Source organism: Gopherus evgoodei, unplaced genomic scaffold (genome assembly GCF_007399415.2).
Source record: "Gopherus evgoodei ecotype Sinaloan lineage unplaced genomic scaffold, rGopEvg1_v1.p scaffold_35_arrow_ctg1, whole genome shotgun sequence".
Lineage (NCBI taxonomy): Eukaryota > Metazoa > Chordata > Testudines > Testudinidae > Gopherus > Gopherus evgoodei.
In genome coordinates this window covers 3,080,671-3,093,108 of record NW_022060027.1, presented here as the reverse complement: position 1 = coordinate 3,093,108, position 12,438 = coordinate 3,080,671, and the positions used below count along the sequence as shown (strand labels likewise).

At 60.3% G+C, this 12,438-nt stretch overlaps 1 protein-coding gene across 2 annotated transcripts; it reads left to right on the top strand.

Annotated features, from left to right (window-relative positions):
* Positions 1–188: 188 nt before the first annotated feature.
* Positions 189–11,980, top strand: LOC115641596 (sulfotransferase 2B1-like). 2 transcript variants are annotated; one of them, XM_030544889.1, is made up of 7 exons: positions 189–466; positions 8,378–8,520; positions 8,796–9,004; positions 9,246–9,372; positions 9,465–9,559; positions 10,637–10,817; positions 11,250–11,978. In XM_030544889.1, exons 1-7 carry the CDS (start codon positions 345–347, stop codon positions 11,402–11,404), a joined length of 1,032 nt encoding a protein of 343 aa, XP_030400749.1. In that variant the 5' UTR covers positions 189–344; the 3' UTR covers positions 11,405–11,978. The 2 variants fall into 2 exon arrangements, with proteins under 2 accessions (XP_030400749.1, XP_030400750.1); XM_030544890.1 differs by lacking the exon at positions 189–466 and adding an exon at positions 1,813–2,078 and having other exon boundaries at positions 11,250–11,980.
* The last annotated feature ends 458 nt before the right edge of the window (positions 11,981–12,438 follow it).

The following is a 12,438-nucleotide window of genomic DNA, read 5'->3' as shown; positions in this document are numbered from 1 at the left end:
AGAGATAGGAGAAAGGAGGCGGGGCTCATAGCTCTTCCCCTGCTAGAGCCGGGAGAGAACCCAGGCGTCCTGGCTCTCACGACCCCCCAGCTCTAACCACCAGACCCCACTCCCCTCCCAGAGCCAGGAGAGAACCCAGGCGTCCTGGCTCTCCCCCCCACCCCTGCTCTAACCACCAGACCCCACTCCCCTCCCAGAGCCAGGGAGAGAACCCAGGCGTCCTGGCTCCCAGCTCCCGCTTGCCTGCTCTAACCACTAGACCCAATTCCCCTTCAAGACAAGGATGGAAGCCGGGAGTCCTGGCTCCCAGCCCCTCCCCAGCTCTGCTCCTGCGACTGTCCGGAATGCTGCCCTGGGTGATTCACGCCCTGCGGAGCTCAGGCCCCTGTGGGGCAGAGGCTGGGTATCTGCCAGGGAATCAGGAGCTGCTCCCAGTGTCTGGGGCTTTGTCATTAGCATCTGTGCAGTGAGTATTCTGACATTGCCTGGTGGGGGGCTGGGAGCCAGGACGCCTGGGTTCTCTGTTTGGCTCTGGGAGGTGAGTAGGGGTGAGTGGTTAGAGCAGGGTGCTGGGAGTTCTCCAAACACCTGTCAGTGACTCTCTCTGACCCATTCATGCCGTTTTCATCATCTTTTGCTTTTTGTGTCTTTGTGGCCAGAATTTGGCACCGGGCCCGGTGGGTTAAACAGGAGCTGACTTTCTCCTGTGGTTTCCCATAACTCCAGTTGCTTGGGGCTCTATGCAAAACACCCCAAACCCTGCCAATTAGCAACCCCACAGATTTCTCTCTTAACAGGTGCGCTGGCAGCTTCTCTTCCAAATGGGACCCCAGGCCTCCAGGTGGGAGATGCTGCTCACCCACTTATTAGTCTAATCAGAGGGCTGCTGGCACCTGCGCAACCTCGTTAAGGAGGCGTGTATTCCTCCCAGCTTTCCTGGCACTGGGCCAGGCGGCCTGGCCCGGCAGCAGGTGATGGGCGTGGGAGGGCAGGAATTGTTAGCAAAACCAGCGATCGGGAGACGGGCTTGGAGATCTGCAGCATCACTCGTTTTGATCTTTATGTGGGGGTGAGATTGACCCCAGGGAGCTGAGATCAGAACCCGGCCCTGCCCCCAGTGCAGTCAGGGGTGACTCCAGATTGACCCCAGGGAGCTGAGATCAGAACCTGGCCCTGCCCCCAGTGCAGTCAGGGGTGACTCTGAATTGATGCCAGGGGAGCTGAGATCAGGGGTGGCTCTGAACTGATGCCAGGGGAGCTGAGATCAGGAGTGGCTCTCGATACCAGGGGAGCTGAGATCAGAGGTGACTCTGAATTGACCCTGCGGGAGCTGAGATCAGGGCTGGCTCTGAATTGATGCCAGGGGAGCTGAGATCAGAGGTGACTCCGGATTGACCCTAGGGAGCTGAGATCAGGGGTGGCTCTGAATTGATGCCAGGGGAGCTGAGATCGGGGGTGGCTCTCGATACCAGGGGAGCTGAGATCAGGGGTGACTCCGGATTGACCCCAGGGAGCTGAGATCAGGGCTGGCTCTGAAATGATGCCAGGGGAGCTGAGATCGGGGGTGGCTCTCAATACCAGGGGAGCTGAGATCAGGGGTGACTCCGGATTGACCCCAGGGAGCTGAGATCAGGGCTGGCTCTGAAATGATGCCAGGGGAGCTGAGATCGGGGGTGGCTCTCAATACCAGGGGAGCTGAGATCAGGGGTGACTCTGAATTGACCCTGCGAGAGCTGAGATCAGGGCTGGCTCTGAATTGATGCCAGGGGAGCTGAGATCAGGGGTGACTCCGGATTGATCCCAGGGAGCTGAGATCAGAACCTGGCCTTCCCTGCCCCCAGGGCAATCAGGGGTGACTCCAGATCCAGCCCAGGGGTGGGTGGCTCTGTCCCATGGTGGGGGGTGTTTCACATTCCCCTGCCATGGGGTGCTCGGAGCCAGCCTCCCACACTCACTCTGTAGGCGGTTCCCAGCCCCAGGGCTCAGGGCACTGGCTCACCAGCCCAGACCCAGGGGAATCCCTGCATTGCTCCCACAGCCGCTGTGCCAGCCAGGCACTGCCTCCCGCCCTAGGGCAGGTAAGAGAGTGCGGGGGGGGGCTCCTGCTGTGTGTGCAGCCCGGCTGGCGATGGGGGGGGGCCTGGTGCTGGGGGCCCCCAACGGCTCCAGGCTGGCTCTGTCCTTTGCTCTGAGCAGCTCCAGGGTCAGGTTCTTCCTTTGCCCACAAGGCTTTTGCCTGGGGCAGCCCTGGTGCCAGCCAACGGGTGCAGAGCAGAGCCAGCCGGAGGCTGAAACGCACATTGAGGGTGGGGTGGAGAGAAGGGGTGTGGGAGGGTAGAGGAGTGGGGGATGGAGGGGGTGTAGGGGTTCCTGTGAGGCTGGGTAGAGGCGTGGGGCGGATGGAGGGAGCGTGGGGGTGGAGGGGTTCCCATGGGGCTGGGTAGAGGAGAGGGGGCTGGAGGAAGTGTGGGGTTGGAGGGGTTCCCGTGTGGCTGTACAGGAGTGGCGAGGATGGAGGGGGTGTGAGGAAGGAGGGGTTCCCATGGGGCTGGATAGAGGAGGGGGGATGGAGGGGGTGTGAGGAAGGAGGGGTTCCCATGGGGCTGGATAGAGGAGGGGGGATGGAGGGAGTGTGGGGTTGGAGGGGTTCCTGTGTGGCTGGGTACAGGAGTGGGCGGGGGTGAGAGGGAGCAGGGGTTCCCATGGGGCTGGATAGAGGAGTGGGGGGGATGGAGGGGGTGAGAGGGAGCAGGGGGTTTCCATGGGGCTGAATAGAGGGGGGGGTTGAGGGGGTGAGAGGGAGCAGGGGGTTTCCATGGCGCTGAATAGAGGGGAGCTTGAGGGGGTGAGAGGGAGTAGGGGTTACCATGGGGCTGGATGGGGGGGGATGGAGGGGGTGAGAGGGAGCAGGGGTTCCCATGGTGCTGTATAGAGGAGGGGGTGTGGAGGGGGTGTGAGGGAGCAGTGGCTCCCATGGGCCTGGGTACAAGAGTGGGGGGGGAAGGATGGTGGTGTGGGGTTGGAGGGGTTCCCATGGTGCTGTATAGAGGAGGGGGGGTGGAGGGGGTGAGAGGGAGTAGGGGTTCCCGTGGGGCTGTGTAGAGAAGTATGGGGGGATGGAGGGGTATGGGATTGGAGGAGTTCCTGTGGGGCTGGATAGAGGGAGGGATGGAGGGGTGTGGGGTTGGAGGGGTTCCTGTGGGGCTGGATGGGGGGGGATGGAGGAAGTGTGGGGTTGGAGGGGTTCCCATGGGGCTGGGTACAGGAGTGGGGGGATGGAGGAGGTGTGGGGTGGAGGGGTTCCCATAGTGCTGTGTAGAGAAGTGTGGGGAATGCAGGGGGTGAGAGGGAGCAGGGGTTCTCATGGGGCTGGATAGAGGCAGGGGATGGAGGGTGTGTGGGTGTGGAGCGGTTCCTGTGGGGCTGGATAGAGGAGGAGGGGATGGAGGGGGTGTGAGGGAGCAGGGGCTCCCGTGGGGCTGCATAGAGGAGTCGGGGCTGGGCAGCCAACAGCACCGACAGGTGGCAGGCGACGGGCACGGCCGCCCCACGCGTCAGGCTTGGGCGCAGCTGAGACGCTTGGCTTCTGGCTCTGCCTGTGGCCAGCTGAGTGACTCATCTTGCGGGACCTCAGTTTCCCCATCTTTACGACCTCTCAGCCTGCGAGCTGCACAGGGCAGGACGGTCTCCCTGCGTGTGGGCAGTGCCTGGCCCGACGGGGCCCCACTCTCGGCCCCTGGGCAGCAGTGGGGTCCCGTCCCACCCTCCACTGGGGTAGTGACGAGAGCATCCAAGAGACGTGATAACGATGTGAATGATGGGAGGAGAAAGGAACCCAGGTGCTGTGATGTCCCTGGTGTTACCCGTCTCTCAGACACGGCTCACTGGGGACCCCACGTTTCCAGCTCCCCCCGGGCTGGAGCAGCAGTAAATAGACTCATCTTGTTTACTCTGATGGCTGCAGTTGCATTCGAATTGCATAAGACAAGTTAGGGGCAGGGAGCTCTGCCTGGCCTCTCCAACGCTACAAAAACAGATAATCATTCAGAACATCTGTTTATAATGCAACATTAACATACATGCACATGTGCGCACGCGATGTTATGGGCCTTGATGGTTACCATGAATCACTTTAATGCTGATGGGTGTAATCTGTTGGGTTAGCTAGAAGGAGCAATTAAGCTGCTGGTATGTAATGAGAGTGGGAAACAACAGAAGCCACCACCCAAGGCATGGAGCCAAAAGGCAAGGCCTGTGCAAAAACAACAAAAAGCTAACCCAGGGAGATGAAGAGGGGTTTCCCCAGGATGCTGGAACAGAATAGAGGATAGCTGGTTTCTACTCCTGCCTCTGCACCTGGCAACTTCAAGTCATGTTGATTGCTCTAGGCCTCATCTTCAACATGAGGATAAAGTTACTGACCCCATCTGTTTACACATGTCATGGGGGTGGCTTAGCCAGAGACGCAGCAGCCCTGGAAGAAAGCAGGGAGACAAAGCTGTTTGGGGCACAGGACTGTCTGAACGCAGGCCTGGATTTCTGAACAAGGAACCTGCCTGCTGCTGCTTCATCCTAGTGCATTCAGGGAACTAGGCCTTTGCATCCATTCTTGGTCACCTCAGATCACACAGGACTCCTACTAGCCATTTCTCCTCCAACCGGTCAGACGTCGATGGACCGCACCAGCCAAATCGGGCAGCAACATTATGAATCAGTCAGTAGCTTTGGGCACTGATGGAGGATGACCATCCTCAGTTATTCATCCCACTGTCCCTCGTTGGCTGGATTCCAGCCTTGGCGTGGAACAGCAGCTGGGGCTGGTTCCAGGCATGGGGTGACTGAGACCTTGCACCAACTTGCAGCGATTTTGACACACTTTTTTCCAGTCAGGGGAAAAACGATTTGGGAAAAGTCAAACGGTTTGATTTTTAGGGGCAGGGGATTCACGCTGCTTTGCTGCTAGGAACTTCCACCCCTTTTATATGATCATTTTAAAGGCAAAAGTGTATTTGAAACCCCATTTGCCACTGGCCCGAAATGAAAATGCCACCAGCTGTCTGATTTGCCGAAAACTCTAAAACAGAACCCTAAAAATCCAGGGTTTGCCTCATGTGTAAGTTCATCAATTTTAAAGCCAGGTGGGACCCCCAGTCTGCCCTCCTGTCCAGCACCGGCCAGAGAACGGCCCCGCAATAACAGAGCAGATCTGTTTGAAAACCTGGATTTTAAAGGTGAATTGTTCCCTGGTGAATAGGTGAATTGTCCCCCAATTTGTTACTGTGACCATTCCAAACGTAGGCCTCATTTCCAGGCTGAATGGGTCTCCGCTTCCCACCGTTGGATGGCATTTGATCTTTTGTTAGACTGAAGAGCCCGTTATGAAATAGCCGTTCCCCACAGATCGACTGGGATCAAGTCAGCCCTGAACCTCTTCGTCAAGCCAAATAGACTGAAGCCCTGAGTCTCTCCCTCTCAGGCAGGTTTTCTCACCCTTGAACCGTTCTCCTGGCTCTTCTCTGGCCCCTCTCTGATCACCATCCTTCCCGAATGGCGTGCACCAGAGCTAGACACAGGCTCCCAGCAGCGGTCGCACCAAATCCAGAGATCAAATGGCCTCTGCGCCGTCTATAGATTCCCCTGTTTATGTGCCCCAGCCTCGCACAGGGAGCTCACATTCAGCCGAATACCCACCGTGCCCTCCCAGGTTTCTGCAGCGTCCCGGCTTCCCACGAGAGATTCCCCCGGCCTGGCAGCACGGCCAGCGTCCTTTATTCCCGGGTGGTTACGGTGACGTTTAGCCCTGGATTTGTGACCTTTCTCTTCGGGAAACCTCCTGAGCATCCAAGGTTCATATGTCTCCCCCACAAGAAGCTAAGGTTGCCGTCCACCCCTCGACTTCCCGCAGAACCATGGCTCAACTTTGGATGCTTTGCCCTTGTCTGCCTGGCCTGGTCACAGTGGCTCAAAAAAAACCTGTGGCTGCAGGCCAGTCCCAGGTGGGACACGCTATATTGAAGACACGCTGGTCAGGCCTCAGCTGGAGTATTGTGTCCAGTTCTGGGCACCGCATTTCAAGAAAGATGTGGAGAAATTGGAGAGGGTCCAGAGAAGAGCAATAAGAATGATTAAAGGTCTTGAGAACATGACCTATGAAGGAAGGCTGAAGGAATTGGGTTTGTTTAGTTTGGAAAAGAGAAGACTGAGAGGGGACATGATAGCAGTTTTCAGGTATCTAAAGGGTGTCATCAGGAGGAGGGAGAAAACTTGTTCACCTTAGCCTCTAATGATAGAACAAGAAGCAATGTGCTTAAACTGCAGCAAGGGAGATTTAGGTTGGACATTAGGAAAAAGTTCCTAACTGTCAGGGTAGTTAAACACTGGAATAGATTGCCTAGGGAAGTTGTGGAATCTCCATCTCTGGAGATATTTAAGAGTACGTTAGATAAATGGCTATTAGGGATGGTCTAGACAATATTTGGTCCTGCCATGAGGGCAGGGGACTGGACTCGATGACCTCTCGAGGTCCCTTCCAGTCCTGGAGTCTGAGTCTATGACACCACTTGGATTGGCAGGACAGGTCTTCATCTGAGGCTGGCTCCCCCGAGCCCCGACCTTCCTGCCTCCCCGCCTCCTGCTCCAAGCGGCAGGCAAGTTTCACCATCGACACGGAGTGACCTGCATGTTCCACACCCATCCGACCAGAACAAGCCACTCCACCCCTGGGCGAGGCAGAAGGAACAGGCAGTTTGTGACAGATCTACCTTCACATTGCGGCCGGCAGGAGAGGAAGGCTCGGGGCACCATAGCGAGAGGCATGGGAATGGCCTAGATTGTGGCTCCTGTAAATTGAAAAGTGTCGACATCCGGCCACGTGAGGCTGGAAGGGGCCTCAAGGGGGCGTTCAGCCCAGCCCCCCCTGTGCCGAGGCAGGAACAGATCCATCTAGATGGTCCCTGGCAGGGTTTGTCTGATGTGATCTTGCAAACGCACACGGACGGGGAGCCCGCAGCTGTCCCGGGGAGCCGGGTCCATAGCTGAATTCTCCTTCCCGATCGAACGTTTTCCCCTGATCGCTCACTGGGATCTCAGTTGCCGGAAACTCAGTGACCGATCCCCGGCCTCCTTAGACTCACCTCTGTGGGCTGCTATCAGCCCCCTCAGCCAGCTTGTCTGTGGATGGACCAGGCCCAGTTCTTCCACCTTTTCCCCATCGGCTGGGTTTTCTAATCCTCCCGCACCCGTTCGGCTCCTCTCCTCTGGACTCTCTCCAAATGTGGCTGCATCTCTCTGAACGTGCGGTGCCCGAAACGGAGCTTTCCCCCCCTACCTGGGCAAACAAGCCCCTCCCATGGCTCACCCCAACCCTCCCGCTCACAGGGCACATGTGATCCAGTTTGTGATCCACTAGACACACACACACCCGTACGCTGTTTTGTGGCACCCCTGCCTAGCCAGCTGTTCTTCCTCGGGCAGCTGATTTTTTCCTTCCCACGTGCTGGTCTCTGTGCTGGTCCTTCTCGCTGGTTTCAGCCCCGTTCGCCAGTTTCTCAGACCTCTCCCAGCATGGGCCCCGTCCACAGGTATCCCACGCAGGGCAGAAAGGAGTCAGGTTTGAAGCATCGATTTTGCACACTATGGCCGTAACCCTGGAAATTCACCGAGAGGCCAAGTCAGGAAAACGCTGCTTGCGCGTGATCAGACTTTTTCGCTGGGTCTCTTCCCGCGGGTGACTAATTGACCAATTTCCCCTCCTCCGCCACCCTAGGTCTGTGACACTGTGAGTGGAAATTGGCACAAAGCTCAAGGAAGGGGTTAAAGTGAAGGCCGGGGTTGTGGTCCGAATCTGCTGGCATGAGACCTGGTGCTGAGCGTTGGCTCCACTTGGGCAGCCTGCGCGGGTGCCCCTGGGGGGACGAGCAGCCGTGGGGAACGGAGCCGGGATCCCAACACGGGAGATTCAACCTGGCTCATGGGCTGAGGCTGGAGCAGCCTCGTGAGTTGCTGGGCGGCCTGGCCACCACTGTGGGGGGGTGGGGGGGCCGGTGTAATGTGACGCACGTCATGGGCATGGCTCAGACCCCCACACACACAGCAGGACCCAGCCCCTCCAGCAGGGGGTGGCTCGCGCGCGCGCGCGCGCACACACACACACACACACACACACGCGCACACACACACGGTGGCAGAGGCAGGCAGACAAACAGAGAGCATGGCCCAAGCCGTCCAGCAGGGGTCGCCAAGGACACGCACGCACAGAGCAGGGCTCAGCCTCTCCAGCAGGGGGCAGCAGGGACACACACACACAGAGCAGGGGCTGAGGGGTAACTCCGAGGGCTCCCACTGTCTCTAATGACCCTCGTGTCTCCCCCATTCCCAGCCCCAGGATGTTTAAGGAATATTTCCAGTACAAGGGGATTAGCTTCCCCAGGCTGATCTACTCGGAGCAGGGGCTGCGGGAGGTGGAGAACGAATTCCAAGTCCGGGATGACGACGTCTTTAACGTCACCTACCAGAAATCAGGTACCGTGGGGCCCTGGAGCCAGGGCTAGAGCCCTGGGAGTGTGGACTAGTGGTTAGAGCAGGGGGCTGGGAGCCAGGACTCCTGGATTCTCTCCCTGGCTCTGGGAGGGGAGTGGGGTCTAGTGGTTAGAGTGGGGGGGCTGGGAGCCAGGACTCCTGGGTTCTCTCTCCTGCTTTGGGTGGGGGCTGGGGATTCTAAGGACCACACAGCACTGGGTGGGTTTGGTTTCCCGTTGTCCATAGCAATGGTCACCACAGCGAGGCTGTCGCCATAGGGACCGTCTGGATGCTGGAGATCCTGAGCCTCATCCACAGCAACGGGGACCCCAGCCGGTGTCGCACGGTCCCTAACTGGGACCGCGGGCCCTGGTATGAGACCGTCCTGGGCCTGCAGACAGCACGGAGCAACCAGCCGCCCCGGCTCATCAGTTCCCACCTGCCCATCCAGCTCTTTGCCAAGTCCTTCTTCCAGTCCAAGGCCAAGGTGCAGCTCTGGGGCCCCCGGGGGGGGAGGGTAAGGCAGAGCCTCGGGCCTCGAGTAAAATAAAATTCAGTTTCTAGCCCCTGAGGGTGGGGAGAAAAGCCCCAAAATGAGACTCTGCCAGAGTTTGCTGAGAGCCTGAGCCCATTGCTCTCCCCCAACATGTACCCTTGGGGGCCAGCCCCCCACTTCATCCTCTCCCCCAGAGGCCCCGGCCCCCCTGCTCACCCCACATCCCCCCCAGGTGCTGTACACAGTGCGGAACCCCAAGGACGTCTTCGTCTCTCTCTACCACTTCGCCCAGATCTTCCGTCCCTACAAGGAGCCAGGGCAGCTGGACCAGTTCCTGGAGCAGTTCCTGGAGGGGGACGGTGAGTGCCATGTGGTGGGGGGTGGAGTGGGAGGCTGGGCCTCCTCCGAGATGTCCCTCATAATCCCCCTCCCCTGCCCTTTGCACTTGCAGTGCCCTTCGGCTCCTGGTTCGATCACGTCAAGGGCTGGATGGGCCTGCGGGGCCACGAGAACTTCTTCTGGATCAGCTACGAGGAGCTGCAGCAGGTCGGGGAGCCCAGCAACAGGGGGGAGGGGTTGAGGGGGCCCAGCATGGAACAGAGGAGTCGGGGGGGCTGGGAGGGAGTGGAGGGGGGGAAGAAGAGGGGAGGGGCTGGAGTAGCCCTAGATGGAGAGGATCTGAGGGGGGGTTCCCTGACAGGCAGAGGGTTGGGGGCTGGGCTCGCCCAGGCTGGGGGAGATGGAGCTCAGTTACCCCCCCCCCCTGCAGTTACCCCACCCCACCAGCTGGGGGTGCTGCCCCTGCCTCCAACCTGTAGCCATGGACATGGGGGACATCAGGGGTTCTGGGTCTGGCCTCAGCACAGCCACGGTGCCCCCTGCCCCGGCTGCGAGGCGCCCGCCCAGACACGTCCTCGGCCAGGCTGCAGGCTGAGCCACAGCCCCAAACTGAGCCTGGTGGGGCTTGGAGACAGGAGGGTCCTGGAAGGGGGATCACAAAACGCAGCAGCGACACAGGACCCCACCCCCCACGAGAGCGCAAGGGACCAAGCCTCGGGTGCTGCTTCACATGGGGTCCTGCTTCAATTTGCCACCTGGGCACGGAGTCGCCGAGATTGGGGACCCGTCGGGCTGGGCGCTGCCCAGACCCGGAGTCGCCGAGATCGGGGCCACATCAGGCCCCGCGGGCGCTGCCAGGACACACAATAAGAGATCGTCCCTGTCTCTGAGAGCTCCAGGTGTAAATAGACAGAGGGTGAGAGGGTAAACTGAGGCACAGCAGAAGGCCCATGACTTGTCCAGGGTGACCCAGTGGTTCAGTGGCAGAGCCGAAACATGACCCCAGGATTCCCCCAGTCCATCTCCAACCTCCTCCATCCCAGCCAGGACTCCGGGGTCCCATCTCCAAGCCATGCCAGGGGCCCCCGTCCCTGCTTCTGTCCCCCACGAGGTCAGCCCGAGGCAAGGTGGGCAGGTCCTTTTGGGCGGGGAGTCCCCATGAGTTAGATCTGCCCCGTTCTGATGTTCTCCAGCGTGGGCTGAGGCCTCCCTGCCTCAGTTTCCCCAAACCCAGCGCACCCCGGGAGGAGGCCTTGCCACTGATCCCTCCCCTCCTCCCCCCAGGACCTGCGGGGCAGCGTGGAGCGGATCTGCCGGTTCCTGGGCAAGCAGCTGGACGCGCAGGCGATGGACGGGGTGGTGGAGAACGCCTCCTTCCAGGCCATGAAGCAGAACAAGATGAGCAACTTCAGCCTGGCCCCCAGGTTCCTCCTGGACCAGACCCACAGCTCATTCCTGCGGAAAGGTGAGGCTGGGCGGGCGGGGGGGGCGCTATGGGAGAAGAATGGGGCCCCATAAGCTGAGTCCTGGATGAGAAGAGACGTAGACCCTGGCTCAGCTCAGCATGACGGGGCTGCAGGTCGGGAGTGAGGGGCACCAGCAGAGCTGGGGGGCGGGGGAGGCCCAGGGCTGGGCTAGCAGGGGGCTGCGGGTCGGGAGTGAGGGGCACTGGCAGAGCTGGGGGGAGCCCAGGGCCGGGCTAGCAGGGGGCTGCAGGTCGGGAATGAGGGGCACCAGCAGAGCTGGGTGGCGGGGGAGGCCCAGGGCTGGGCTAGCAGGGGGCTGCAGGTCGGGAGTGAGGGGCACCAGCAGAGCAGGGGGAAGCCCAGGGCTGGGATAGTGAGGGGGGGGCAATCTGGGGGCTCCCATGACGCTCTCTGCTCTGTCTCTGTCGCAGGGATTGCCGGGGACTGGAAGAACCAGCTCACCACGGCCCAGAGTGAGAATTTCGACCGGGTTTACCGGGAGCAGATGCAGGGGCTGGAGCTGAGCTTCCCCTGGGACGAGCTGAGCCCCCAGCCCTCCCCGCCCCCCACACCGGGCGGCAGCTGAGACAGAAGGGAGTGCGGTGCACTGGTTAGAGCAGGGAGGCTGGGAGCCCGGACTCCTGGGTTCTCTCCTGGCTCTGGGAGGGGAGGGGGGTCTAGTGGTTAGAGCAGGGGGGCTGGGAGCCTGGGTTCCAGGTTTAACGACTGAACACAGGATTCCCAAGGGCAGGGAATGGGGGTGTCTTTAGGGAGTGGGGTGCTGGGGGTCAGGTGTCCAGGAGGGGTAGGATGGGCTCATGACTCTCTGGCCCCCCAGGGGCCCGTCTGGGAGGTCTCTTGGGCAAGGATGAAGGCTCCCCACCCCCGGCAGGATCCCTGCCCCATTCAGCCCCCACAGGGTCTAGAGGGAGCAAGGAGGGGGTCTCGTGGGTAACCCGGGATCTGGCCTCTTAACTTGAGATCTGTAGTAAACACGGAACAATAAAACTAATTTCTTGCTGGGCACATAATGCAGCTCTTCTGTGGGGGCTGAGTATACAGGGATGTCTTGCCTGGCGCTGGGATGCGGCCCCTCGGGGGTGGGGCAAAGGGGCTGGGTATACAGGGACCCCTCCCCACCCAGCACTGAGACGCAGCCCCTGAGGGGTGTGATGTGGGGGCTAGGTAAACAGGGACCCCTTCATCCAGTGCTGGGACACGGCCCCTCAAGGGTGGGGTGTGGGGGCTGGGTACAGAGACCACCTCACCGAGTGCTGGGATGCAGCCCCTCAGGGGTGGATTATCTGAAGACCCCTTTCTTGGTCACGCTCAGGGCAGATCCCCCCTCTCTCAGCGACGGGCTCAGGCTCTCAGCACATCCAGGCAGGGTCCGTCTCCCTCCAGTCACATGTCCAGACTTTTCTTCGTGGTGCAAGGCCTAGAAACGCCTTGGTTCTTGTGCCTGGCAGCTGGTACCATGCCCAGGCTGCCCCCAGCCAGGCTGTGGGGTGGGTTCCCCTCCTCCCGCTCCAGCAGCCGAAAGCAACGGAGGCAGAGCCCGAGTCGTGGCCCCGTCACATTTATTGGGGGGGGTCGCTGGACAGAACTGTCAACAGCAGG

Bases quoted from the DNA above. Each gene is read 5' to 3' on its own strand.
- LOC115641596 (XM_030544889.1), top strand. From the start codon at position 345: ATGCTGCCCTGGGTGATTCACGCCCTGCGGAGCTCAGGCCCCTGTGGG. The intron at 9,005-9,245 runs GTGCAGCTCTGG...CATCCCCCCCAG, and splicing joins TCTTCCAGTCCAAGGCCAAG to GTGCTGTACACAGTGCGGAA. The intron at 10,818-11,249 runs GTGAGGCTGGGC...TCTCTGTCGCAG, and splicing joins CAGCTCATTCCTGCGGAAAG to GGATTGCCGGGGACTGGAAG.